The sequence below is a fragment of the Aspergillus ruber genome (genome assembly GCF_000600275.1).
Source record: "Aspergillus ruber CBS 135680 unplaced genomic scaffold scaffold00024, whole genome shotgun sequence".
Taxonomy (NCBI): Eukaryota; Fungi; Ascomycota; class Eurotiomycetes; order Eurotiales; family Aspergillaceae; genus Aspergillus; species Aspergillus ruber.
Window position 1 is genome coordinate 440,066 of NW_024467320.1, and position 25,911 is coordinate 465,976.

Genomic DNA, 25,911 nt, shown 5'->3' on the forward strand with positions numbered 1-25,911 from the left:
ATAAGTTATGTCGACGTGAAAGGCCAACGAATAATGCTGATGAAGTAGTATATATTGAGAGAAGAAAGATGGAGCGACGCGAAAAGAGACGTTCATTTACCCCCAACTTCTAACCATCAGCTACTGGCAATGAGTGATACAGGGAAAACTAAACAGAAGAGAAAAATCTCAGTGGTCATTTATGATCTGGGTCCCATTGTCACTGCATCTAGGAAGCCCTAATTATCGTGCATTCCCAGTCAGCGCCATCGGACATCAGCCCCGTGGACGGCATGGGAAGTACCCCCTTTCTCAACCTCCTACACGCAAAGAACAGCAGCTTTGATGGTATTTGCAATTTAACAGGGTCTATTCTAACCGTATCAGACAAGTAGATTGTTCTAGGTTCATCATTCGTCGCATGTACATACAGCAGAAACCCCATCCCTATCTATTATACTATCATCTAGGCACAACAAACCTCGGCCTCGCACACTTCACGTCAAAACTCGACACAGACCCCGGCAAAACCTGACACGTACTCTCCGTCTTTGAAGTAACATTCCTCACACTCTGCGTACAATTCTTTCCCCTAAACAACTCAATTACACACCCCGGGCTAATGTCATCCTTAATGAATCCCAACGCGCTACCATGCCGGATATCATTCCGACAAGCCGTGGTACCATTTCCGGAAAATATATCCTGAGGTCCTGTGCAATTTGTGTTTTGGAAGAGAAAGAACTCCCAGGATACCGGGTTATTGTTGCCGTTTTGTCGGGGGAAGTTGACTGCTGGGACTGCTGTCGTGCTTGCTCCGAAGAGGCCGAGGAGGGCGAGGAGAGCGGTGGCCTTCATGGTCTAGAGACTAGTGTGGTCTGGACGGACTGAGGCTGCGGATGTAGCTCCGGGATCAGCGAGCAGAGCAGAGCAGTGTCTTTTATTTGTTAGCGTATGTAGTTATCTACAGGCTAAAGGAGGGCAGTCTCACCAGGTTGCAACGGTTAGAGTCTAGTCCAATTCACAGACCACAGACAAGGTCGTCTGTTTAAATAACCGAGAGCAAATGAATACATCATCATAACCAAATATTCGAGGCAAGGAATGTTATCGGAGAATTGTCCCGTGGTTCGCTAATCAGATCAAGTGGCAATAGATCTAAGACATCATCAAACAAAGCCCAGAATCGATTGTCGAACATACAGAGTTTGCATGTACCATGGCCGCAGGGCACAGAACTAAAGACCCCTGAATATTGATTGTGTCATTGCATGCACATAAATCTAGACCGGCCCGAAAATGTCTTATTAAACACTCGAAACTAATTACCCGGTACATTGGTATAAATTATTGCTTCCCTTGCATGTTCTGCAACAGGGTTTCTGTAAATCGCCAAATGCGCGATGAATCATGCGCATCAAAAGCAGCCCCCGTATAATATGTACGCCGACGTCCCTGCAACGCATTCAACTCCCGATAGAAACCCATATCAATAACATCAGGCGACACCTTGAGTTCAAACGGCGCATGCGCTTCGTAGGCCACATAGTCTGGGCTGCTACCATTCACCTGCAGATACTGTATGGCCTGTGACATGGCGTCCTTGACATCTTCCTCGCTGATAAAACCCTCACTCCCGTACAAGATGCTGTAAAGACCCGGCACAGCGGTCGGGGTCAGGACATACACGCCCGGCAATGGTGGGAGGTTATACTGTGTCTCGTTTGCGCGGTTGAAAGCGGTTGTCCCAGCAGGAAGGCCGTCGACCCGCACTAGGGCTGTGTAGTAAGCACTGCTGCTGAACAGGCCGAAGAGCCCTTGTTCAACTTCGTCCAGATCGTAGCCGTCCAGGTTATCCAGCGTCGGCGGGATGGCGGAGATAACCTGCTTTGTTCGAATGCTCTGGCGACCGTCTGGTGTCTGTATTTCGATGTGTACCCAATCCGGGTCGCCGTCGCGGTCCATGGAAACTACAGTGCTGTTGAAGAAGATATCAGCTGCCAATTGCTCCGCGGCACCCACGTACAGTGCGCCGTTATTGTGGTTAGCTGTCTGGAGGAAGCCGTTCTGCATGGCATCCATCACCTCTAGCGAAACGTATTTCATCACATAGATAGTCGGCAGTTGTAGGAGATCTCCCACACCCTGTGCATAGGAAAAGATGACATCCACCACTGAGCCAAGGTCATGCTTCTGGACAAACTCGCCAAATGGTAGCGTTAGGTCTTCAGGAACCGGGTCCGGCAGGTCGAACCCAACAGCGAGATAGGGGTACTTCAGTAGCTGCGCCGCATACCGGGATAGGGCATCGGAGACATTACCCTGCGAAGCGTCGACAGGTGTCCCGGAACGGAAGTCGATGCGCTGGGGCTCTCCACCAGACGGAGGTACGGTGGTCAAGGGGATCCCGAAATGGTTGAAGTAGTTGCGAACTACCGTCAAGTTTTCGTAGTAGATTACGCCGAAGTCGACATATGTGCCGGTAGCTGAGTCGAAGTAGGTGTCGGTATGGCCGCCTAGCCTACCGCTTTTCTCAATAACGGCAACAGTTTGATTCCTCTCGCGCAGATTAACGGCCGCGTATGTGCCCGCCGAGCCACCGCCAATAACTGTCACATCGCGAGTGATGACCTGGGCGGAGCCCAGACCGAGGCAGGCTAGAAGTGAGATCACGGTACCAACGCGCATGATGCTGTGCCGTAAAACGATACGTAAGTGCCAAAATGAATAGAGATCTTTATCTTGAAGGAAATTCAACGCTTTATATCATTGGACAGTCACGGTGGGCGCACTTTGTACGACTCATCCGTTTGACAATCCGGGAAATTTTGGTAAGCATCGGTCTGACATTCGTTTGCTAACACCGAAAATAGCCGGCATTGCTGAAAACCAACACCAACCACTGGTATCCTGGTAATGCTAGTGAGAGCTCACCGATCAGGATCAGTCCAATGGCTGTGAATTGAGCTTTAGATACGTTACCGTAAAAATGCCTTGGTATTGCAACTGTTGCTCTATGGCAGCGAGGTTGCAAGATATGTGTACCGCCAGTAACTGCCGATCTTGGGCACGAGCATTCCAGAGCGCAACACTCGTCCTGAAAGACAAGCTGCAAACGTCGAAGCTCGAGACTATCATGGTCGATAGGATGAAAAAAAGGACCAGATTGAATTTTAACGACACCCAATCAACTAGTCCGACTCCTCATGACAACTGTAGATGGTCATTAGTGCAGGCTCAGAACTAACAGAGATAGAACAGCTACAAAGCACCAACAAGAACAAAAAAGATGTATCGCATTGCTAGATAGTGATAATTAGCAATGGAGAGGATGTTGGCTTAGAAGTAATGGCTGGGGCGGAGGGTGGAAGCTGTGAGCTACCTTAGTATGATGGAACTTGTTCCAAGGTTACCAGACTTACTGGTGATGCAGGGTAAGATTTATCGATTTCTAGTGCTAGCAGTATCACTTACTGATAATATGACTAGACCATACTGCGGCTTTCTCTAGAGTGTCTGTAAAACAGCAGATACGGTATTCGGTGCATGGAGTGATCGAACTGTGCCGGCAACGCGGAAACGGCGTCGGTCGACGCCGAGAACAGCAGCACCAAATCAAAATTGTTAGTTATACATTAGGTAGCTTCTGATGTAGAGTATTGAAAAACCCCGGCCCACCTCTGTCGGCCAGGACGGTCTCATATCACGTGTCTTTATAGAAGGTAAGTTGAGGTCCTCAACCGTTAGCTACTACTACTACTACTACTACTACTACTACTACTACTACTGGCCTCAACTGCATTTGGCTCGGGCCTCCGCTGCAGGGAGAACAGCCACCGGAGACTAGTCCGATTTTCAACTTCGTTGTTTCCCGGGATTCTCAATCTAACCAACCTCTTCTCCGCATGTGGCGGTGTGATTGCCAACATGCCCGAGGTTAACAAGAAGCACACCTCAGAGCTGAGGTTGTACACTCTTTCTCTCAATCATCAGCAAGATGATCTTTGCATCGGATCGTCCTCGTCTTAGCAGTAGGTCTATGTCGTGACTGAGGCCTTCGCTTGATGCTAACTATATACAGTCCCCACCACCCATTCCATCTGGGACTTCCTCTTCGACTCTGAATACTCATGTCTTGGTCGAACGCCAGCAGCTGAACTGGCAGGTTTCAGCAATTCTGTAACCAAAGAACGAGTCCGGTATGATACCCTCAAGGACTACACCACCTACCTCTCGACGGCCCTTGTGAGAAAATATGGCCTTCAACCGGGCGAAACGGTGGCTTTGTTCAGTCCCAACACCATCTGGTATCCGGTAGCCATGCTGGGAACTATCCGTGCAGGCGGTATTATTTCCGGTGCATCGCCGGCATACAATATCGAAGAAATGACCTATGCGCTCAAAACTGCGCAAGCTAAAATTCTCATGACGGTACCGTCGTCGATGTCGGTTGCTATTCCTGCTGCGCAGAATGCTGGTATTCCCGGAGAGCGGATTTTCCTGCTTGAGGGTGACCATGAGGGGTATACGACTATGCAGCAACTGCTGGAGATGGGCAAGAGCTACGGATCGGATCAGACACTGGCGTTCAAGATTGCCCAGGGAAAAACGAATCGTGACGTTTGTGGGTTTTTGAGCTTCAGTAGTGGTACCACTGGGCTTCCTAAAGCTGTATGATTGACTTCCCGCTGCTGTTGGATTGTACTTACTCTTTAGGTCATGATCGCCCATCATAATGTTATTGCTCAATGCATGCAAGTCCAACAAGTGACTCCGGTGGATTACAAGAGAGCACTCGCCGTATTACCTCTTTTTCACAGTGAGCCGACCCTCTTCATTCTTTCCATGACAAAGCTAACTAGATAGTCACCGGTCTCGTACACCAGATGCACCTCCCAGTCCTCCTCAACATCGAGGTCGTGATGATTCCATCCTTCACAATGGACAGTATGCTGAAAGCCGTCTCTGAGTACAAGATCTCAGACCTGCTTCTCGTACCTCCACTTGTTATCCGCTTGGTGCATGATTCCACCACTTCAAAATACGACCTTTCTCACGTCACTCGTTTCACCTCAGGCGCCGCACCCATCTCCGGCGAACTCTTACAGAAACTGGAGGTCAAATTTCCCCAAACCGGCTTCAAGCAGGGATACGGCATGACAGAATCCTGCAGCTGCATCACCACTCATCCCCCGGAAAAACAATCGTACAACTACGCAGCGCGCGTGGGTACCATCGTTGCTAATACGGATGTCAAGATAATCGACGTCGATACCGGCAAGGAGCTTGGCTACAACGAGCAGGGCGAGATCCTTGCTCGTGGACCGCAGATTACCATGGGATACTTGAACAATGTGAAAGCGACCCGCGAGACGTTCGATGCAGAGGGCTGGCTGCACACGGGTGATGTGGGCTATATCGACCACGAAGGCTTCATCACAATCACGGACCGCATTAAGGAAATGATCAAAGTCAAGGGGATTGGCGTGTCGCCGGCAGAATTGGAAGATATTCTGCTGGGCCATGAGGCTGTCGCTGATGCTGCTGTTACTTCAATCCCTGATGCGTATTCTGGAGAACGGCCCAAGGCGTTTGTGGTTGCGAAAGAAACTGGTCTTGATGAAGCGGCTCTAGTGGAGCTTGGGCGACAGTTGATTAAGTACGTTCATGATAACAAGGTCCGGCACAAGGCGGTTGCGGAAGTAGAATTTGTAAAAGAGATTCCTAAGAGTGCGAGTGGGAAGGTCTTACGAAGAATGCTTAGGAACAAGCCTGCTAGTGGACTGGTGGTTCGTGAGAATGTGCGGGCAAAGCTATGACCCCATAGATGAAGCCAAATTAGGACAGATATCAAATACTTCAATGCTTTAAATTATACTTATACGGCATACTGAGTGGAATTATACAGGTCACAGCTTAGTTAACACCCAACGCCTTAAGAATTTCCTGTCCAACACCAGTAGCACTAGCCGGGTTCTGACCGGTAATCAAAACCGCTCCATTACTCGTCTTCGAAACAACAACCTTCTCACCCCAAGGCTGGTCAGCCTTAACATACTGACCACCCGTCACCCGGACGAGCTCATCCTCAAGCATGTACGGCATAAGAGAAGTGAGACCAGCCTGGTCCTCCTCGACATTCGAGAAACCTGTCACAGCAGACGCGTTGGTGAGCAGAGGCTGTCCGGAGGCAGAAGTTGCGCGGAGGAAGACAGTGGGACCGTGGCAGACGGCCGAGACGGGCTTCTTGGCCTCGGAGAAGGATTGGATGAGGGCCAGGGAAGTAGGGTCGTAGTGTAGGTCGTACATGGCTGCGCTGTACGTTAGCTATCACCCCACAACATAACATATAAAGGAACAGGTAACCTACGTCCATGACCACCCACGTAGAAGACTGCATCGAACTCGTTAACCTTCGGCAACACATCCGCCAACTTAACCGTGTTCTTCCACAACTCCTGGCTGTTCTGCAGGAAGTCTGCGGAGACAGGGTCGTTCTTGAACATCTCGACGGAGTTAGGGTCGAGGGGTGCCTCGCCGCCCTTAGGCGAAGCAATGACCAGCTCGGCCTTATCCTTCAAGACATGGTAGGGGTGTGCAAATTCAGGCTGTTTTTGTTAGAATGTCTGCAGACTAGGTAGGGGGTGGACGTACGAGATACCAGCCAGTGGGCTTGCCATTGGCGGGGAAATGGTCGTGGGAGGAGAGGACGATGAGAACTTTAGGGGCCATTATGCCTGTTTGCAATTGACTAAGTTGCTGTAGGAGAATAGTATAAACTGCAGGGTAAAGGGGTCTGAAGTATCTGTAGAGAAGCAGAACCCTGAGAATAATGACGTCACGCGGGGCAGAGCTTAGTCACGCTGATTAATTGAACTTAAATTCGGGAATTCCTCGGCATTAAGGAGCTACTCTATCAGGTCGAAGCTGGCTGATGCCCAAATTTCGGTTTTATACAGATATCGGTTTCACTTCCTTGAAGGAGCAGGGCTGAGTCTCTCAATTGGCAAATAAACCGCGCATTGCGGCTACAGATGAGCCAAAACCGCATCAACCCCAGAGACCTATCACAGTTAGCATGCTATATGTAGCAACTCAATCGATGAAACTAACCTTGACACCCTTCTCCTTCTCAATATCCGCATACACCACCTTTCCATGATCAATCACCATAGCCCAGCGTCCGGTCCGGCCATTGTTCGCCCATCCGAGCTGCTGCGCGAAGCGGGCATCGGGGTCGGACAGGAAGAGCTGCTCATTAGTATCGGCATTCATACCCTCTGTGTATCTATTGGGTTGTAAAGAGACATACCATATCTTCCTTTACCCCATTAGCCTTCCCCCAAGCACTCATAACAAACGGATCGTTGGAAGCCACGACAGCAACCACATCGACACCTTTACCCTTGACTTCGGAAAGACGCTTCAGGTAACCCGGGAGATGCTCAACAGAGCAAGTAGGTGTAAATGCACCGGGAACAGAGAAGAGGACGACCTTTTTATCGGCCCATTCCTTGGAAGCGTTGTAGGCGATCGGGATGCCGCATGAGGTGACCTCCTGGCTCTCGGGAGCCCAGGGGATGTGTCTATCGCGTTACGGTTAGAGTTGTTTTATCTGATGGATTTAAGGGTGTGGGATATGTACTGGAAGACAACGTCAGATGGGAAAGAGTCGCCGGGCTGCATTTTGGCTGTGTTTGGTAGAATTGGAGAGGTGAAGTGGAAGCGGGGTATTTATATTGGTGGGTTCGGTGATGTGATGTTTGCTATGATGCTACTAGTAACACAATTTATACCACAATTCTGCTTATTCAGGGTCCTCGTATGGCTTCGCACCAAAATAACGCCAAACCATTGCGCTGTCCAATTCCTCTCGCTTGTTTTTCATCGAAAATACCATATCCGCCTTGCCATCATTCATATACACCAAGTTCTTCCTGAGTCCCATAGTCAACTTGGTGACGCCCTCCCACCACTTTGACTGATATGCAACCAGCTGCTTCCTCTGGATCTGCCGGACGATGTTCAATGCTACAATTTGTGCTTGTTCGATAGCCGCCCGGCCATTCTTGATGATGTCCTTGTCGACAATGTCGCCTGCTGCGTAAACATTATCCATGGATGAATCGACTAGTTGCAGCGTTGATCGGACTTGGATGTGGCCTGAGGAAGAGACCGAGGATGATAAAAGCTTCGAATTGGGTTTTTGACCGATGCATTTGACCTGCGACAGTTAGTACGCGTTCTTTTATTGCCAGGAGAGAAGCATACCAAGCAGTCGCACGATATCTTCTCGCCCGTGCTCAGCGTCAATTCTGTTGTCCCGTCCGGTGCAGACGGCCGCTCACCCAGGATGACTCGAACGCTCAGCGTCTCTAACTCGTCCAATACGCGCTGACGCATGTCTGCCCCAAAGTGTCCATTCAACAGCGCCCCGTGCGAATGGATCAGGGTGACATTCTTTTCCTGATCTTCAGTCTTCACGTCGGCAGCCAGTTCAATCCCAGCCGGTCCACCCCCGATAACAACAACATCGCGCCCTTCGCGCAAACACCGTTGTTCTTGTTGTACCGCCAATATCCCATCTTCCTTACTCTCCTCTCCAACACGAGACGGCAACGTAGCCGACGACCCCGTCGCCAACACCAAATACTCGTAGTCAATCTCTTCTCCTGACCGTAGCTCGACTTTCCCTTGTCCGTTCCTCTTTTCGTCAGGGACGATGGCAGTCACCTCATCACACACCCACCTATACGCCGAACCCGGCGCTTTAGCTAGATAAGGCCCATATGGTATAAACGCCTTGGACTCGTGTCCCTTCACCGCACAAAATCGGGGTAAGACCCACGTAAGCTGAAAATGCGAGTTCTTTTCAATCACCGTCACGCGGTAGCCGGTGGGTAGGGAGTGCGCTAGACAATAGGCTGTGTGGTAGCCGGCGAAAGAAGCGCCGATAACGACAATGTCGCGGGGGTTGCTGACGGGACGGTAGGTGATGCGGTGGATGACGGAGGTTATCTTGAGGCGGAGACGGGAGAAAAGGTGGTGGAAGGCAAGGAGGAGGATTTTGTTAATTAGGATGATTTTAGAGAGCATTTTAGGCTTTGTATGCTAGAAGGGACGGCGTATTCGCAGTCTATATACTGATTGATCTTATCAGATCCGATATCGGCTATTTACTCGTATTAGTACTCGTGCTCTATGGCCATGCCAATCTGGTACTTTTAAACTTCACTTTCCTCTATACAGGCATCCCTATGTGCTAGAATCGAATTGATGCGACGAGGCGAAGAGAGAAATGATGGAGGAAGAGTACAGAGGTGAATAGGCGTATCTACAGAGTAAAGTCTCTTTCCCTTCTTATCTCCTACAACTAACCACTTCTCCTGACATCTTTCTGATCTTACCAGTTACCTTGTCTTTCGACTCACTTCACTCATAATGACTACCACTAGACCTGAAAAACATCTGGACGTCACCACGGTTGATGGTACATACTGGCGTCGTTCAGTACTAACCGGTAATAGGGCAGAATCTGATGGGTAGGCCTCGAAATGGGACCGCAAACCAAACCGGACCACACCACAGCAGTCCAGTTAAGACCGGCGTGTTACAGACCTAACCACATCAGCCTCACGTGATGATGCGGGGAGTCTGAAATGGGTTCCGTCGGAGGTTCAGGGGAAACCGGAGGAGTCGATCATCCGACTGCACGAGGCCTATATGTAGAAGACCCAATTGAAACGAACGATTGATATACCCTATCTAACGTAGCCTAGAGTACACGGGTGCTTGAGTGCTTGATGAGTGCTTGTCTGTCTATATGTGGCGAACGCTGGCGCTGATCCTCTCGCAGCCCTTCGAGCTGCGTCTTGTCTATGTATCTGTAGATAGCCTGTCCTGTAGCTTAACCTGTTCGTCAATTCCTAACATAACTGTACCTGACCCTGCACCCTGACAGCTAGTGCCTCAGGAGCCTATGGGGATAAAAGACTGTAGAATAACTACCGGCCTCAAGTCCACGAATAAGGGTCTATCATAGCTCTAGGGCTCGGTATGGACAATAAACTTGATTATATAATGATAATACTAATACAATGTACTGCATTTGTATGGCATTAAAAAGCTTCAATTTGTTGACTTGGTCGAATACGCGAGCGCGTTTTGGTAATGGTGGCGGACCGCCGCCAGCACGCTGTCCGATTACGTTACAAGATCATTTCTTACCAATTCATCCAGTAAGTAGGAGAAAGTGCAGAATAGTATTGTCATAACCAAACTAGTCTGGAATAGGATAAAGTAGCGAATTTTATGCTAGCGCGGATATGTGTTGGACATCCAATGGATATCCGCAGTTGGACTTGGATGTAGGGACCGCATCCAAGTCGTACGATATGCCGCAGCCTAATCGGGAGTCTATACCAGAAACGACAAAACTAGCCTGATCAGAGAATTCACAGATCCTGGTTTTACAATACTAATGTTGAATAGCATGCTATCTATTTTATGACTCTGAACTAGTAGTGCTCTCCCGCTCAATAGCCATATCAATCTGGTAATTCTTGAACTTCCGACTCGGCACCTTCCTTTCAAACAGGATATCCAGCTCCTCAAATGTCCGTCCTTTCGTTTCCGGTAAGCAAAAGAAGCAATATACCAGACACAATAGCGTCGTTCCCGCAAACAGAAACCCTAACTTTCCGCCCCAGTTCGCCTCGTCTTTATCCATAGCATACGGAATAGCCACAGCGAACACAATCGACCAGACGAAGCAGCTGACCGTCGACAGAGCAACAGTTGCCCCGCGCAGCCTTGCAGATGACACCTCCGCCAGCAGTACGTAGCAGAAAGGCCCCAGAGTCAAGTCATACACTAACGTGCAAACGATCATCAGACCGCACTGTGCCCAGGTAGCACCTTCATTGCCGCTGTCATCTTGCGGTGCGATAGCGTCTACTAGACCGATTGAGAGCTGCAGCGCGCAAAGAACAGTGCACCCGACGAGATACACAGGTCGTCGACCAACCCATGACAGAAGCGTCCATGAGACGCAAGTTCCCACGAGGCCGATTGCAGTCATGCCGAGGTTCATAGAGAACGCATCCGATGAGCTCAACCCGGCGACTTCCATGAACTGCACGGCATAGCTGATGAAGAAGACGTTACCGGCGAAAGCCTGCATGTCGTATGCCATGACGCAAATAATCAGTCGACGGAGATCAGGCCCGCGGAAACATTCCAGGTAGTTCGGTCGATTGGAGTGGTTTTTGAAACTTGCTTCTAGGCGGAGAGTTTCTTGGATATGTGCTAATTTGAGACTAACGTCGATTTGCGGCGTGGCTAGTCTGCGCAGAGAGCGTAGGGCAGCATCTGTCTTGCCTTTCCGGCAGAGCCAGTATGGCGGATCTGGACAGAAGGCGACAGACGAGAGGATGACGACGGGCATGATCCATTGCGTTGCGATGGGGATTTTGTACGACCATATGGTGTCTATTGACTCAGTGCCTTTGAGGATACCAGATGCGATGAGCGAACCAATCGAAAACGCTAGGTTTGTCATGGAAGCTACGCATCCGCGCAGCGCCAACGGCGTGACTTCACTGACATACGCCGATGCGCAAATGGGATAAAATGCGATGATGCAGCCATTGATCAATTGGCCGACGAATAGTTGTGCCGGCGTGTGACTGAAGAACTGCAGGAAAATAAAAGCGATTGACAGACATGAGCAGATCGTCATCATCAGCCGCGGACCGAACCGGTCATAAGCCGGGCCGGAACATAGCGCGCCAACAATGGCCCCGAGAAGATTGGCATAGTTAAAGGCCGAGATCCAATGCGCAGCGATGACATACTCGCCATTATAGTTATAGCCGTATGTGTGTTTGAAAGCGTCGAGGCCGACGAGACCGCGTACGACACCTCCGTCAATGCCTTTGAGAATAGTTGCCTGTGTCGGTCAGCATCTGCTTGAAAACTTTTCTTTCTCGGAACATACAAAATTGATAAACAGGCCCCAAAGGAAGGCCGGCCAGTTTAAACGAAGGGCCTGCCAGAAGCCGGTCGAGTGCTCGTGGATTGTAAACTGCTGCGATTTTTCCGCATCCTGGGCGTCGGAGGGAGGGATTGCCTGGACGAGAATTTCTTTTTCAGACATTTCAAATATCTGGTTCCCCCTTCTTCTCGCTGTTCAGTTCCTTGGGGGTTGTCAATTGACCGTCGTGAAAATTTTCCGCCAAGAGATACTACTATTCGATGCGGGGGTCTTATCGCATGCATAGATGCATCAAAGCGTGAAAACGTGAAAACAAAAACCGCTCAATGTTGATTCTAACATGGCCTATCGATGCAATAGTAAATACACCTCCTTGGACGCCCGATGCCTCGCTTCTTTCTTACCTTTTCCTTCGCCGACTGCCGAGACGCCCCGATAACTCGCCGTCCCCCGCCAAATCGGCGGAGTCTGCTGGATCATAGTCTCGGTATGCTGCGGCACCACGCCTTGGATATCGCCCATTTCTTTCAGCAGTGATGTATACCTTGCTAAATCGGCATCTGTTTCTGGTCTTCCTTGCTCCGGTAAAGTAGACGAGGCAGGAGGGTCTGGGATCTGTTGCAGATGGTCTTCTAGGATCTGCTGGATTTGGTCCATTTGGGCAGCCGGGTAGGCTTGGTAGGCTGTTCCTAGGAACAGGTACAAGCTATCTCGGGCGGTTTTGCCGGTTCCTGGTAAGGGGAATTGCAGACTGACGATACGGCAGAGATCGGGGAAGGGGAGGCGGGGCTCTAAATTTATAAGGCGGTTCTGGTAGTTTGTTGCTTGTCAGTTTGTGGTGTTTAGTGAGGTGCCGTTGTGTTGACACACCTGGAGCTGGTCCGTCGGAAGGTCGGATCGGACCAGCCATCGGGCTAGGAATGATTGCATAAAAAGATGGCCGAGCCAGATGGCTGTTTATTAGCTAGCTACATTGTATTGCGCTTGGAAAGGAAATACCTCGTGCATCCCGTTGGTCGTCCATTGTGCAGATAATCTGATAATTTGATATCCCACAGGAATTGGAGAAATATATTTATTTGCGCATCACATGACTAAGTATATGCAATCTTATCTTTCAAAACATCGAGTAAATATTTCATAACACATGGACATAAATCAATAATGATACCGGAACTCCAACTCCCCATCACCTGTCACGACACGCCTGGTATCCTCCTTGCCCTGCTCAATCTCACTCTTTTCCTTATTCTTCGCCCGGACATACAACGCATGCGCGGAAACCACGCCCTGCGCTACAATCAACGAACCCAGCGAAAAGGAATTCCCAAGAACATAGGGTGAACTGCGATAGATCTGTCCGGCGACGATGCCGGCGCAATTTCCCACTGTTTGTTGGATGCCGATGGCTAGTGCTCGGCGGTAGTGCGGTGCGACGTTGACATTTAGCCAAGCAATGTTTAGGCCAACGCTGGTGTATGTGGCTATGCCGCAGAGGAATGTTGCGAAGTATCGAACTGCGTCGTTGGAAACGGCTAGAAGGAGGATGTAGCCGGCGATACCGAAGATGTTTGAGCCAAGGATGAACTACATAATTAGTATTCGCAGATGAAACCGGGGGAAAAAGCATACCCAAGCAAAAACCGAGAACCGATCCGCCAAAACCGCAATCACAATGAACACAATCGCAGCCCAAATATAAACCGGCACCGTCAACACATTACTCATGAGCGAATCATAACCAATACTCTGCAGAATGCCCGGCAGGAACGTGCTGAACCCATACAACAGAATATCCTGACAGAACTGCGTGACGCTGCTGAACATGAGCTTCGGATCGCATAGGGCGATGCGCATCTCTGCCCAGCTGAACTCTTCACTGCCCATGTAGTGCCGGCGTTGCTCGTTGCGGACGCGCATCATCCATTTGTCTTCGTCGTTGAGGAAATAGGCGTTTGCTGGGTCGTTGGGAAGGCCGAACCAGATCAGGATTGCGCAGAGAGCACTGAAGAGGCCTTCAATTATGTAGACCCATCTGTTTGATTAGTATTTGCTCCTTCAGAGTGGTTTTGAGTAGTTACCTCCATCCGGCTTTCCCTCCAATGCCATCCATCTGCAACAGCCCATACGCCAATAACCCCCCAACGGCACCAGAAATAGCCGCACAGCTCATCAGATACGACACCCGCTTAGCTTGCTCCTCCCTCCGATAAACCATCGTCAGATACAAATTCAAACACGGAAACAACCCCGCCTCACAAGCGCCCAAAATCAACCGCATAGCATACAACGATGCCACATTCTGAATAAACCCCGTGAAGATCGTACAAATTGACCACACAATACAGAGCCCTGTGAGAATATTCCTCGGCGTCAACCTCTTCATCAGCACCGCCCACACAGACTCCAGCAGCACATAGGTCACGTAGAAAATCGACACCGCCGTCGAAAACTGACTAGGCGACGCACCGATGTCCTCAGGCATCCCTGCTACCTGCACATTCCCGATACTGCTGCGGTCGAGGAAGCATGATAGGTACGTAAGCATGATTATCGGGACAAAGGCTAGGTCGAGCTTGAGGAGGAGCTTCTTCTCCTTTTCTGGGTCGAGGGTGACGGATTGGAGTTCTTTGATTTGGTCATCTTGGGGCTCGGTGACGGGTTGAATCTCCTTCTCAGTGAGTGTGTCCATTGTGTTTATTCCTATGCAGAAGGCAGGCCTCTCTCTACTTGTATCTCCGTATACCTGGATAAATGTTATCAACAGCATGTCTATCTCGGAATGTGCACCCGATGCTGTCGGGCCGATGTAGCTATCTGATAAGCTGGAGATAGTGGAGATAAACACTATGCGGGGCCCCGGATTTGGCTGTCAGGGGTTGCCGAGGTAGTATATATGTGAAGATAAATATTAGAGCCTATAGAGTAAATGGCAGGAGCAATTGAACATACACATCGCAAGACACAATGGAATCCCGCCTCCTCGCCCGCACCAACAAAATCACAAACACCTCCGGCTTCTCCCCCACCCACCTGCAAGCAAACCTCCTAATCCTTCCCTCCGTCCACGCCAAATCCTTCCATGACCTCTGCCGCCGCAATCCCGTCTCCTGCCCATTACTCGCCACAACATCACCCGGCTCCCCACACACCCTCCAACCACCCAAAACCATCCAATCGACCGACTTCGACATCCGCACGGACTGTCCCGCCTACCGCGTCTACAAACAGGGGAAATGTATCGAAAAACGCCGCGATATCCTCGACCTCTGGACTGACGATCATGTCGGCTTTCTAATCGGTTGCTCGTTCAGTTTCGAAGACGCGCTGGAAAGCGCGGGATTGAAGCCGCGGCACCAGGAGACGGGGACCGTTGTACCAATGTATCGGACGAATCTGCCGTTGTTACCTGCGGGCATTTTCACGAGTGCTACGTGTATTGTATCGATGAGGCCGTATAAAGCTGAGGATGTTGAGAGGGTTAGGAGTGTTACGAGGCGGTATTTGGCGACGCATGGGGAGCCGGTTGCTTGGGGGTGGGAGGGGATGAAGAGGTTGGGGATCGAGGATATTCAGAAGCCGGATTTTGGGGAGGCGCCTGTTGTTAGGGAAGATGAGGTTCCGGTTTTCTGGGTGAGATTTCCTTCATTGACCTCTTTTATGGCTATTCTAATGTATTTAGGGCTGCGGCGTTACACCACAAATTGCAGTTGAATCCGCTGGCGATAAGATTGACGGACTTGTTTTTGCCCACGAGCCTGGGAACATGCTAATAACTGACCTGACTGACGAAGATGCCCGTATTATATAACTGCAGCTAGAAACAATCCTTCATAACACTGGATAACTCTCCTCCGTAATCCAGCATAGCCAATCCGTCTTCCACACCTGTATTCGTGCCCGGAATTCCCATAGCCATCAATGTATCCAGATTCCCCACTGTTTCAAACCACTCCATCAACTCTTGTGTCATCTGGTTCCCGTCTAATGGTGTGGCTTGCATTGTTGACGAGGTGGGCACGTCACCCAATGAGCCATTCTCTTGAGCCTGGTGCTGCTGCTGATGCTCATGCGACAACCCTAGCTGCGGTCCGAGTTTTCGCAAACTTTTAATCGACTTCCACAGCCGCTGTGAAATATACGACTGTGTTGAGAATCCCTTGACTAGTTCCAGCGCCATGTAAAATTCTTCTTTACACCCGCGATTGAACTGTCCTGGTGCTTGCGCGGCGGCCAGAAACAGAACTGCTAACGCGGATACCAAGAACCAGTTGAAAGTGACTTGTTGTCGACTGTAAATATCGGATGTTTCGTGCAGACGCGCAATGAAGCGGATCGTGTCTTTGGCTAGATCAACCACTGTCGCGGACTCACCGGGATAGCGACGGATATGTGCTGCTGTATGTAGGACAGGACGGTGGATAAGCATGCGCAGCTGGTTCGCGCGAAGATACAACACCGCGCGCAACCTCCGCAAACTCCTTGGCTCATCTTCTTGATCGCCACCCAACCGTAAACACTCCGGCATCGTCTCCGCCCACCTCAACACCTGCCAATCCAAATAATTCATCTCATCCTTCTTGATCTCATCCGTGTTATTAAACGCCGCAATCAACTTCCACACCTTCGCCGCGATCCGACTATACCGTATCATAACCCGTAGATACGGGAAATTCTTCTCCTCGGGTTCAGGAAGCCAGGGGTCGATATCGCTTTCTTCGAGGAAAAAGGGCATGCCCGTGCCGAAACTCCAGCGGAGGTCGAGGATGTAGACGGACCAGAAGAGGCGGGAGAGTCGGTCTTTGCTGCCTGCTGAGGCGAGGAGGGAGAGTTGGTCTAGGGTTTCGCGGCGGTGGAGGCCTGTTTCGAGACACATGCGTTCGACGATGCCGATTGTGCGCCAGGCGAGGGTTTCTTCGTCCATTTGGAAGTAGAAGATTGACTGTTTGTTTAGACCAGGCTATTATGATTGAGTGTGAGTAACTCACCACCAATGTCAAGAAGATAATGTGATCTATATCTGGCGCTCCCCAAACACAATCATCCGCGACAACGCGCACACTCTCAAACAACCTCACAGCCAGTTCACTCCCCCCACTCGCTTCAGCAGCCAACGCACAGGCAAGCACAATCCTCAAAATATGTAAATCCCCCTTCAAACTCCCCTCATCCGACCCCCCATCACCATATAAAACATGTACCTGCCCCAACAATTCCTCCATCTCCAAAATAGGATACATAATCCCCATCTCTTCCTCATAGACCCTACATAACCGTAGCACCTCGCTCTTCCCAATCATCCACAACGGATCAACCGGGCCTCGTGCTGGCGAAGGTGGCGACGGCATCGGCGAGGGCTCCTGCGTTAAATCACCATCTACATCTTCGTCGTCGCCGTCGACGACACCGACTATTCCGCGCTGTTGGAGGCTGGATTTTGCGAGATCGAAGCTGAAGGCTGAAGTCGTGGGGCCTTGGAAGGTGAGTGCTTCTCTGGCGGACGAGAGGCGGCGGGTCCATGTTTGGGGTTGGGGGTGTGCGTATGGTTGTGTGGTATTCTCGGGGCGCGAGATGCCATTGGCACTGGTTAGGGTGTAGACGGCGGAGGAAAGGAGGGAAATTTGTTCTTGCATGGTGCTCATTTGGTGGGAGAGGCGGTCGAGGGTTCTATTGTGGTGTTTGTTAGCTTCGCATTCATTTCCCGGGCACGGTTTCCGGGCTGTAGGCGAACGTACAGTGCATCGCCCATACTCCGTTGATTATCCGCATAGACACAATCGATACGCTGCCGGCCGCATCGCTGGCATGGTGTCTGGCCGTTACATTTGATCTTGCGACGCTTGCATTCGTTGCTGTGCGTAAACAATCCCATTAGCATTCCGCTATTTCCGAGACGAGACCATATCAAACCAATTGGCACATACCACGCTTTGGCAATATACTTGCGACGCTTTTTCTGCGGCCGAATATGGTCGTCGTGATAGTCGCTTATTTCGTCCATGTTTGTAATTGAAGGGATATGATATGGTATAAGGGAATGTGCGGATTGTGAGGACACCCGTAAATTCGGTAGAGAAATGCGGGGATGGACGTGGAGATGACACCTCGGGCCGTAACTCGTTCGGAATGTATACCAACTTACGAGGATAGGCGTATTATTCATTGTATATTTCGTGTTGCATTCATAACTATCATACTCCATCTTTTTATACTCTTACACAGAGAACATAACACCGAGCAATCAAAAACTACAACCCCTTAGTCTTCTCCTCACTCTCTGCAATCCACTTTTTCACCAAATCCGCATCCCGAGGCTTAAACCCCACCTTGAACGGCTTCGGCTCCGTCGTCAGCGCCGTCGGAATCGCATTACACTCAATCGCGTCCAGAATCGGCCGGTCGGCCGGGTCTTTTGCCGGGTGCATCGTGAACGCCACGATCAGACGGACGTATGCGGTGTACAGTTCGCGGTTGGCCAGGTGCGAGCCGGCGCACATGCGGGAGCCTGCGCCGTAGCCGTAGTGTGGGGTGCCGGAGCCTTCACCGAGATTGAGGTAGCGTTCCGGGAGGAATTGGTTGGCATTTTGGAAGTGGGATTCGTCGTAGTCGGCGGCCCAGGCGTTCTGTCTCGTTAGCATCGAGTACGCAGAATAGGGGGAGAGGGGCGTACCATGAAGAAAGTAGTTCCGGCGGGGATGTGAGCTCCGTTGAAGTTAATGTCCTTGGTGCTCTCGCGAGGCAGGCAGATGGGGATGACAGTCCAGAAGCGCAGGGTTTCTTTGACCATAGCCGTGACATAGGGCACCTTCTCCTCGACCAGGCACTTATCCCACGCGTCGCCGTCAGGGTAAACCTTCATAATCTCCTCGTAGGCCTTCTTCTGAATGCGCTGTCCATCCTCCGAAGCGAAATAGGCGACACCCATAACCAGATTCCCAGGAACCGTATCTAACCCTGCAGAAACCATAGTCAAACAAATAGACTTGACCTCATCATCATTCAACTTGGCCTCCGGATCCTTGAGAATATTCCCAGTAATGCACGGCTTATCAGTCCCCTTCGCAATGCGATCCTTCAAGATATTCAACAAATAAGTCAAATACTTGTCCCTTCGCACCCGAAACTCATCAGCCTCGCGATTCATCTTCGGAAAGATCCTCAGCAGCGGGATATAATCCTGCCAGTTATTACTGGTACTCCTGAAGTTTGAAACACCACGCTCAACATCCACAATCTCCTGCAGCAACTCATCTGTGACATTGCCCGTGATTCGGAACCCATAGTTCAGCGTGAGACTCGTGTTCAGCGCGAACCGCTGGAAGTACTTTGTCGGATTGACGTCTACCGTCCCGTCCTTGGAATCATGCAGCAGCTCGCTGATGCTCTGAGTCGCCTCGAGGTCGATGATGGGCATGTAGGACTGCACGGCGGGGCGGTTCAGGGCCGTTGCGGCGGCCTTGCGACGGCGCTTGCACGACTCATCCCAGGGGGATGTGCCGATGGTGAAACCCTGGGAACTGGAGACGACGCTGTGGAACGTGTGGAATGTTGGGCGCGAGACGAGGGCGGATTGGTCTTTGATCCAGAGTTGGCGGACGGAGTCGAAGGAGTTGGCGAAGATGATGCGCTGTTTTGTTAGCATCAATATTCAAAGACAGAGGAGGGGAAATTGGGATACCTTATTGCCCATGCGCACCTGGAATACAGGCCCATACTTCTTCGCCCATTTCCCCGCAACAGTAGCATGCTGATCCCCCAGTTGCAACAAATTCCCAAATAGCGGGATGCCAGGAATCTCAGGCAAGTTTTTGATCTTGGGGATATCAGTGCGATTCAAATAGCGAATAATAAAGTATACGACGGTGACGACCGCGATCCCGATCGTTGTGGCCGTCATTTTGCTGCAACAACTATACCAAGTAGTGATTGAAAATGTCCTGAGAAGAACACCACCTCAGCCGCAGACACACGACGCTTTATATCGGCTTCATAGTGTTACGACGGGAGTATTCCGTGGCCAGTAAAGGACAAGATGATTACAGTCGTGAGCAGCGGACTTGGGTCTCCTCTTTTGGTTATCCGATGTATGAGGGCGGGATTTCGGGGGGTTATTCCGCGGGGCGGAAGGAAATGCCGCGATGACCGGGGGTGTTGGATTAAGATTATTGTGCCTTGTATACCCCGGATTATGCTGCTTTGGCTGGCAAGGTGATATTGCTGTAGGATGAGAAGTATGCACTCTGTCATCGTGGTCTAGGGGCTACACTGCGGTAAATATTATACGAGTATCATAATAATTTTAGGGATTACGGCTACAATGGAAAGAGAGTAGTCATAAGTCATACATTCATAGCAACATAGTAACATAGCTACATAGTAAGTCATGCCATAACAATGCGTGGTATCGCGTAAGGGTATCTAAAATCCAAATCCAACCACTCCTAAGCGAGAAACCGAAACCAAGCAAGTCAGATGCAAAGAGAAGGTATGTTCACGCCTTCTCCGACTCATAGCTCACTCTCCTCCCACCATGCTTCTGCCGATCCGCCTCAAGCGTCTGCGCAAACTTACTGCTAGCCCTTATCTGCGGCCCCTTCCAGTAGAACACATAAATTGGAATCGTTACGAAAATAGCCAAACACCCGAGAATAGTGCTAGCCCACTGCAAATGGAACTTGCCGCCGATGTTCTTGTACATAGGTGTGGCGTACATCGCGGACAAACCGGCGAGCAGGTCTCTCGCGAAACCGTTGCCACCAGTTGCTGAGGCAGAGTAGGCGCCGTAGGCGGCTACCATGTAGTCGATGGTTGCCATGTAGATGCCGTAGTTGGCGATGGCAATTAGGAAGACGAAGATGAGGGGCGCGATCCAGTGGGTGTATTCGGGTCCCATGGAGGTCCAGGCGAAGCCGAAGAGGCCGATTGTTTCGAGTGGTGCGATGAAGAGGAGGAGGAGGAGACGGCGCTCAGGGAGGCGGGATGCGTTGCCGTGCTGTTGGCGAACCCAGCGTTGGCGGGCAATGTCTGGAAGGAAGATTAGGTAGGCAACGACGTAGCCGATGATGACGGCGATGAAACACAGACCAGTATGGACGGCGTCGAAGTTCCAAAGAGCAAAGACGAGAGTGAACGATTCGATGCAGGTGAAGATCAGAGCATCGGAGAAACCGGAGAGCAACGACAGGAACAGAACGATGGGCTCACGGAGGAACATCTCAAAAGGACGACGCCAGATGCGCAGGATTTCCTTCACTTCAAAGCGGTTCTCCTTGAGTTCATTGGGACCGTAGACGTCGGGGTCTTCCCCAGACTTGCGACGACGCTTGGCCTCACGGTCGATGAGAATAGTTGAGCGGGTCTCGCTGACGAAGAACAAATGGGAAAGCTGGGTGACACCGCCGAAGATGAGCTGAATCCAAAAGTTCCACTCCAAGGGAAGCCACTGTTGAATCATGCCACCAAACAGAGGACCAATGGTGGTACCGCCCACCGACGACAGGACAACATATGCCACAGCAAAACCTTGATCGTCGGGTTCCCACATATCAGCTGTCATACCCAGAGTAACTGAGCCGCCCGCAGAGCTCAGACCACCAAGGAAGCGACAGACAACGATAGTGCCAAAGTTAGGTGCCAGGGCACAGGGGATCTGCCAGATATTGACCAGGAACAGACTGAGCTGCATGATTGGCCAGCGACCAAACTCTTCACTCCAAGGAGCCCAGAGCTCGCAACCAAAAGCGTATGCGACCAAGAAAATCATCTGTCCCACACGAGCAGCCTGCTCACTGATATCGAATTTCTCGGACAACGGTGTGACGGCATTGGGATAAACACTGGTGTTGAAGTTCATGGACATCTGGACGGTGAAGATAACCGAGAGGATGGCCCATTTCTTGTACCGAGGGAAAGAGAATCCGAGCTTGTCGTAGCACTCGTCTTCAGTCAATTCCCTTTTGCCATCGGAGCGGACCTTTCCCCGGGAGTCGCTGTCGTTATCCGAAGAGATAGCGTGTTCATGGTGCGAGTCGCCGGGTTGTCGGGCGTCGTTGTAATGATTGTTACCTTCACTCTGAACGGGATCTCGGTATTTGTCTTTTTCTGTAAAATAGGGTGCCATTGTGAAGTATCAACGGCGATAGAGTGTAGCGAACAGTAGATAAGACAAGATACTATGGAAATCTGGGGAAGAGATAAATGGAGAATGTAAAGTATGGAGAACGAAAGAACCTAGGCACCAGATGATATGCAAGGATGATAACAGAATGAGTATGCGAGTATGCAAGTGTGAGTAGAAAAAGAAAGAAAACAGCCATTCTTATAAGTCAAACTCCGGTGCCTGTCGGAGGAGTACATACTTCCGGATCAGGAGAAGTCATACAAGGACATACTCTGGTTGAGCCTGATCTCGGCTTCATCGACGTCACCGAAGGGTGGTCGGCCAATCGTGCATCCCATAGATGAATCTATCGGAGCCTTGTTTACTTCGGTATCTTTGTCCTATGTACGATTGATGGCACATACACTTTCTCTCTCTATGCTTGCTTGTCCTCTGTCTCTCACATCTCTCTCTGTGTCTTCAGCATTCTTTATGTCTACTGCATGCATCGGAGTATAGACTGCTGTATACTTTTAATATTGCCACATCCCCGGGCTCGGCAGACGCCTTTCTCTGATTGGTAGACTAAGCGATGAGAGGCGCTAACCCCAGTGAGGTCATTCCGGCGGATACCAATAAAGTCTCTAATTGGACAACCACCCTCTCTGACGCCATCGGCTACCATTTCGGGATGTCCATATTATTCTCCGGAGATGCACACGGCAAGCTGGTTCGGTCACGTCGCATTCGGCCCGTGTTGGATGATTGAGATGACTGGTCCACTACCCCTGTATGTACAGAGTAACACTCTTGTCTTACTCAGAGACCCTTGTATGACATCACGGGGGTGGGCCGGTCTACTTGAACGGGTACGATGCATAGATATCCATCTTGTGTATGAGTAGTACTCCTGGTGTATGAGGCGGTTTATGTCGTGGATATTAAAGCATGATTCAAGGAAGTATCCTTGTCCTTTTCCTCGTCACGAAATATATGGTTCAATCAGCTCCTCGGATTCATCGGCCTCTAGTACGGAATTTCTTTTCTTCTTGTTTGTCCTCCTCTCAGGCCATGTTGTAACAATGCCGGTAGACAGTTTCTGCGGTTTCCCCGTGTTCCTGTCTATCAGTACTCTACAGAGACTAGGTAAGAGTACGATTGTTGTCATTCAGGTGTACACATACCAAGAACTGTCTATACTTTGTAGGTTCTCGTAAAACGCAATTACCATCGGAATTGCCTAATCCTATTCTCTGAACGACCCAGAAACCACAAATCAAGAATACCCCGACTCACGGATCCCCAGCAGATAACAAAAACTCCGGGGTACACACAGAAAACCGCCGAAATCAACATCAACGGAACAACCAAGGAGCCTGCTCATCGGCTGCGGCTCTGACACGGCCTTTTTTCGAGCCAAGGTTTATCTAAATCAAGTTCTTTTTATGTGCCAAGGTCGCCGGATAGCCTCCGGGGCCGTTCTGATGTGGGCCGGGTTCGGCGCATGGACATCAAGATGCCCAATGACACGGCTGAGGACACCCAACAAATAGATAATCAGCCAGTGAGCCAACGCTGGATAGATGGTGGTCAGTGTGTTGTGCTGATAACGGATAATGGACGCCCTTATATTATACTATAAATGTACAGCTGTACAACTATGCCTCTCAGACAAGTGCTACAAGAGATCATCTCTTGGGTTAAAATCTTTGCAACAGGCCCTCCACTGTCGAATCGATACCTCCCTTGCACTGCCCTATATTCGCGCTGCATCCCATGTAATATACCCCCAGGGGTGCAGTGGATATTTCGCATACCACCCAAACAGGTCACTGTAGATTCCGCGTCATATTATTGTCCAGGCTAGCAGTGGATGTTCCTCATGGTCACCGTGAAAGGCAATAAATTGTGTCTTCCTTGCTTCAAATCCCTATCTGAGAAGTATTAATCACGCAGTATGATCTGTGTTTTATCAAGGATTACCTTAATAAAATCACTTCGTGGTCGTGAAATCTGCTCTTGCATTGTTGAAACTAGGAGTGTGGTCTTTGATTTTGGAAATTATATTGTGCAGCGGCTCAAGACCACGGGAGGTTGTTCCTTCTAGAAGGAAACCCCTTCTACTACCGTTCAATCAAGTGGTTAACCAATGTACTCGGATAGCAAATGAAACCATTGATGCATGTAGAGAACTTACTTTCACTACTGAACCTAAACGCCCCTCTAGGGGTGAACGGCCGCTCTTGGTTTCAAAATACCGGATTCTCTAGGTGTACGTCACGGTAGGTGGCATTGAAGACTTGATTCAATTTTGCTCTGACAAAGGGATAGATGCAAGCAATCTTTTCAACCTGCCAGGGCTTGTAATTTCCCATGAATACTGTCAAGATGTTCTCGTCCTAAAATCCAAATAACCTGTCATTAAGGTGAGTTTTATGGCGACTGACACCAAAAGAATCACAGTGGAGCTGGAAGTGATACAGAGCACGCACCATCTGTATCTCTTTTGTCCTGGTCAGAGACTTGCTCTGTGGTCCTTTGGTCTCCTTAGTGAATTTATCCAGCTTCTAATCAGAATGGTACGGGGTGAGAGGTTTGATGATCGAGGGATGAATGACAATCGATATGGGTTGATCCAAGGTAAGCGACTTCAGCAAGAAATAGTATTGGGCCTGAGAGTGGTGATCCTGATAGGACCCAAGAAATTGATTGATTTTCTCTCATTACGCATTGCCAAAAAGTCAACCAAACCAGACCGATAGAATGCATCAGCATCAATAGTGCCGTTACCCAAACTTGTCTTGAAGCATTCATGGAGGAGATGCTGATGACCTAGCAGATACTGCTGATGATAGATGGGGGACGCACAGAACAGAGTTTTTAGTCCTTCATATTCCAGGCTGGAAAGGGTGTGACGCTGTATTTCAGTTAGAGGGTTTTCTAGTATATTATTGTGACTTGTCTGGGACTCTTTTAGCACAGGCTCTGGCACAAGATACTCTGAGTCGGAATGACATGGGAAGTTGCTGTACATGTCTTGGAAGGTTGCTTAAGCCAATGCCCTAACGGTTTGCGGTCTCTTTTTATGCAAGCCCTGAGTCTTTCCATGACGAATCAAGCGAGAGCAAGATGAATGAGTGACGGTTCTTATCACGAAGCGTGCTCGCTAGCTAGTTGTATAGCCAGACAGCCCTACACAAGCACTCTGCCCGTCATATAATCTGCCTCCGGGATGCTCCACCGACGTTGAATAGCAACTACTGCAGTGGATTTCGAAAACAGATTACCCCAAACGCTCACTATTTGGTTCTCGGCCCGTACCCGGAATCGCCCTAATCCGTATTAGGTTACTTCTACTTAAAAGCAACTTCTGCTTAGCCGTATCGCGACGTAGAACGTATTGGGTTTCAATGTCCAATGTTGGGATATGGTCTTCTCTTCAACGCTATAGCTTTGATCAAATGCCAATCTTTCCAATTCTCACAAGACGAATGCCCTCGCTGCAGTGTACAGGATTCTGGACTAGATGGTCATGGCGACGGGTATTGGTTCATCCATGACAGGTCTGGTTGAAAGACCGTCTGTGAGTCTAAAGATTGTGCCACTCCGTACTTTAATGAGCAGCTCGGCATATCCGACCTAGGCAAGTTATCTACCAGGAATGACTTGACCACTGCTACTTAAATCCATGCGTCTTGGAATTTACCTTCACGTCTTTTGAATCTGAGCAGATGGTTTCCAAGGAACTTCAAGCCTGTATTGGCTGGGAAAGGCACCCAAACCAAAAGTCTGCAGTAGTATGTATGTCCATGGTGACAAAGACCAGCTTCAGAATGGA

The 25,911-nt window shown here is 50.0% G+C and overlaps 13 protein-coding genes across 13 annotated transcripts; 2 read left to right on the plus strand and 11 right to left on the minus strand.

Annotated features, from left to right (window-relative positions):
• Positions 1-357: 357 nt before the first annotated feature.
• EURHEDRAFT_173953 (uncharacterized protein) lies at positions 358-1,192 on the minus strand. Its single transcript, XM_040777857.1, has 2 exons — positions 971-1,192; positions 358-916 (listed from the first exon to the last, which is right to left on the minus strand). The coding sequence occupies exon 2, from the start codon at positions 835-837 to the stop codon at positions 442-444; it is 396 nt and encodes a 131-aa protein (XP_040636697.1). The 5' UTR covers positions 838-916; positions 971-1,192; the 3' UTR covers positions 358-441.
• Positions 1,193-1,326: 134 nt separating this feature from the next.
• EURHEDRAFT_525175 (amine oxidase, flavin-containing superfamily) lies at positions 1,327-2,667 on the minus strand (the record flags this gene model as incomplete). The annotated part of the gene is made up of 1 exon (XM_040786944.1): positions 1,327-2,667. The coding sequence occupies one exon, from the start codon at positions 2,665-2,667 to the stop codon at positions 1,327-1,329; it is 1,341 nt and encodes a 446-aa protein (XP_040636698.1).
• A 1,309-nt stretch (positions 2,668-3,976) lies between these two features.
• Positions 3,977-5,798, plus strand: EURHEDRAFT_388409 (acyl--CoA ligase; the record flags this gene model as incomplete). Its single annotated transcript, XM_040779743.1, has 4 exons — positions 3,977-4,010; positions 4,061-4,650; positions 4,696-4,798; positions 4,846-5,798. 4 exons carry the CDS (start codon positions 3,977-3,979, stop codon positions 5,796-5,798), a joined length of 1,680 nt encoding a protein of 559 aa, XP_040636699.1.
• Positions 5,799-5,895: 97 nt separating this feature from the next.
• EURHEDRAFT_379778 (type 1 glutamine amidotransferase domain-containing protein) lies at positions 5,896-6,711 on the minus strand (the record flags this gene model as incomplete). Its single annotated transcript, XM_040779210.1, has 3 exons — positions 5,896-6,290; positions 6,350-6,587; positions 6,634-6,711. The coding sequence occupies 3 exons, from the start codon at positions 6,709-6,711 to the stop codon at positions 5,896-5,898; spliced, it is 711 nt and encodes a 236-aa protein (XP_040636700.1).
• Positions 6,712-7,007: 296 nt separating this feature from the next.
• EURHEDRAFT_517291 (peroxiredoxin family protein) lies at positions 7,008-7,665 on the minus strand (the record flags this gene model as incomplete). The annotated part of the gene is made up of 4 exons (XM_040786554.1): positions 7,008-7,043; positions 7,093-7,230; positions 7,292-7,565; positions 7,625-7,665. The coding sequence occupies 4 exons, from the start codon at positions 7,663-7,665 to the stop codon at positions 7,008-7,010; spliced, it is 489 nt and encodes a 162-aa protein (XP_040636701.1).
• A 112-nt stretch (positions 7,666-7,777) lies between these two features.
• EURHEDRAFT_532657 (NAD(P)/FAD-dependent oxidoreductase) lies at positions 7,778-9,132 on the minus strand. Its single transcript, XM_040787227.1, has 2 exons — positions 8,251-9,132; positions 7,778-8,203 (listed from the first exon to the last, which is right to left on the minus strand). The coding sequence occupies exons 1-2, from the start codon at positions 9,073-9,075 to the stop codon at positions 7,787-7,789; spliced, it is 1,242 nt and encodes a 413-aa protein (XP_040636702.1). The 5' UTR covers positions 9,076-9,132; the 3' UTR covers positions 7,778-7,786.
• A 1,351-nt stretch (positions 9,133-10,483) lies between these two features.
• Positions 10,484-12,136, minus strand: EURHEDRAFT_517293 (putative MFS alpha-glucoside transporter; the record flags this gene model as incomplete). The annotated part of the gene is made up of 2 exons (XM_040786555.1): positions 10,484-11,929; positions 11,978-12,136. 2 exons carry the CDS (start codon positions 12,134-12,136, stop codon positions 10,484-10,486), a joined length of 1,605 nt encoding a protein of 534 aa, XP_040636703.1.
• Positions 12,132-12,641, minus strand: EURHEDRAFT_414982 (double-stranded RNA binding motif domain-containing protein). The gene has a single exon (XM_040782570.1). The coding sequence runs from the start codon at positions 12,629-12,631 to the stop codon at positions 12,320-12,322; it is 312 nt and encodes a 103-aa protein (XP_040636704.1). The 5' UTR covers positions 12,632-12,641; the 3' UTR covers positions 12,132-12,319.
• Positions 12,642-13,053: 412 nt separating this feature from the next.
• Positions 13,054-14,671, minus strand: EURHEDRAFT_414985 (MFS general substrate transporter). Its single transcript, XM_040782571.1, has 3 exons — positions 14,056-14,671; positions 13,607-14,009; positions 13,054-13,561 (listed from the first exon to the last, which is right to left on the minus strand). Exons 1-3 carry the CDS (start codon positions 14,664-14,666, stop codon positions 13,133-13,135), a joined length of 1,443 nt encoding a protein of 480 aa, XP_040636705.1. The 5' UTR covers positions 14,667-14,671; the 3' UTR covers positions 13,054-13,132.
• Positions 14,672-14,932: 261 nt separating this feature from the next.
• Positions 14,933-15,785, plus strand: EURHEDRAFT_461371 (DUF1445 domain protein; the record flags this gene model as incomplete). The annotated part of the gene is made up of 2 exons (XM_040784714.1): positions 14,933-15,607; positions 15,657-15,785. Coding segments are annotated over 2 exons (804 nt in total), but the record flags the coding sequence as incomplete, so codon positions are not given.
• Positions 15,512-17,996, minus strand: EURHEDRAFT_414986 (putative C6 transcription factor). The gene is made up of 5 exons (XM_040782572.1): positions 17,899-17,996; positions 17,710-17,826; positions 16,963-17,641; positions 15,657-16,916; positions 15,512-15,607 (listed from the first exon to the last, which is right to left on the minus strand). The coding sequence occupies exons 1-4, from the start codon at positions 17,973-17,975 to the stop codon at positions 15,792-15,794; spliced, it is 1,998 nt and encodes a 665-aa protein (XP_040636707.1). The 5' UTR covers positions 17,976-17,996; the 3' UTR covers positions 15,512-15,607; positions 15,657-15,791.
• Positions 17,997-18,132: 136 nt separating this feature from the next.
• On the minus strand, positions 18,133-20,005 carry EURHEDRAFT_414988 (cytochrome P450). The gene is made up of 3 exons (XM_040782573.1): positions 19,653-20,005; positions 18,645-19,601; positions 18,133-18,597 (listed from the first exon to the last, which is right to left on the minus strand). The coding sequence occupies exons 1-3, from the start codon at positions 19,869-19,871 to the stop codon at positions 18,223-18,225; spliced, it is 1,551 nt and encodes a 516-aa protein (XP_040636708.1). The 5' UTR covers positions 19,872-20,005; the 3' UTR covers positions 18,133-18,222.
• A 298-nt stretch (positions 20,006-20,303) lies between these two features.
• EURHEDRAFT_414989 (MFS general substrate transporter) lies at positions 20,304-22,283 on the minus strand. The gene has a single exon (XM_040782574.1). It carries the CDS (start codon positions 22,092-22,094, stop codon positions 20,466-20,468), a length of 1,629 nt encoding a protein of 542 aa, XP_040636709.1. The 5' UTR covers positions 22,095-22,283; the 3' UTR covers positions 20,304-20,465.
• Positions 22,284-25,911: the final 3,628 nt, after the last annotated feature.

What these genes read in the sequence shown, in the direction of transcription:
- EURHEDRAFT_173953 (XM_040777857.1), bottom strand. Translation starts at nt 837, where the DNA reads ATGAAGGCCACCGCTCTCCTCGCCCTCCTCGGCCTCTTCGGAGCAAGC.
- EURHEDRAFT_532657 (XM_040787227.1), bottom strand. Translation starts at nt 9,075, where the DNA reads ATGCTCTCTAAAATCATCCTAATTAACAAAATCCTCCTCCTTGCCTTC. An exon ending in AGATATCGTGCGACTGCTTG is followed by an intron (nt 8,204 to 8,250) that starts GTATGCTTCTCT and finishes TAACTGTCGCAG; the next exon opens with GTCAAATGCATCGGTCAAAA.
- EURHEDRAFT_414982 (XM_040782570.1), bottom strand. Translation starts at nt 12,631, where the DNA reads ATGGACCAAATCCAGCAGATCCTAGAAGACCATCTGCAACAGATCCCA.
- EURHEDRAFT_414985 (XM_040782571.1), bottom strand. Translation starts at nt 14,666, where the DNA reads ATGGACACACTCACTGAGAAGGAGATTCAACCCGTCACCGAGCCCCAA. An exon ending in GGAGGGAAAGCCGGATGGAG is followed by an intron (nt 14,010 to 14,055) that starts GTAACTACTCAA and finishes CTAATCAAACAG; the next exon opens with ATGGGTCTACATAATTGAAG. An exon ending in GGTTCTCGGTTTTTGCTTGG is followed by an intron (nt 13,562 to 13,606) that starts GTATGCTTTTTC and finishes CTAATTATGTAG; the next exon opens with TTCATCCTTGGCTCAAACAT.
- EURHEDRAFT_414986 (XM_040782572.1), bottom strand. Translation starts at nt 17,975, where the DNA reads ATGGACGAAATAAGCGACTATCACGACGACCATATTCGGCCGCAGAAA. An exon ending in CGGAGTATGGGCGATGCACT is followed by an intron (nt 17,642 to 17,709) that starts GTACGTTCGCCT and finishes ACACCACAATAG; the next exon opens with AACCCTCGACCGCCTCTCCC. An exon ending in TTATCTTCTTGACATTGGTG is followed by an intron (nt 16,917 to 16,962) that starts GTGAGTTACTCA and finishes CTAAACAAACAG; the next exon opens with TCAATCTTCTACTTCCAAAT.
- EURHEDRAFT_414988 (XM_040782573.1), bottom strand. Translation starts at nt 19,871, where the DNA reads ATGACGGCCACAACGATCGGGATCGCGGTCGTCACCGTCGTATACTTT. An exon ending in AGGTGCGCATGGGCAATAAG is followed by an intron (nt 19,602 to 19,652) that starts GTATCCCAATTT and finishes CTAACAAAACAG; the next exon opens with CGCATCATCTTCGCCAACTC. An exon ending in CCGGAACTACTTTCTTCATG is followed by an intron (nt 18,598 to 18,644) that starts GTACGCCCCTCT and finishes CTAACGAGACAG; the next exon opens with AACGCCTGGGCCGCCGACTA.
- EURHEDRAFT_414989 (XM_040782574.1), bottom strand. Translation starts at nt 22,094, where the DNA reads ATGGCACCCTATTTTACAGAAAAAGACAAATACCGAGATCCCGTTCAG.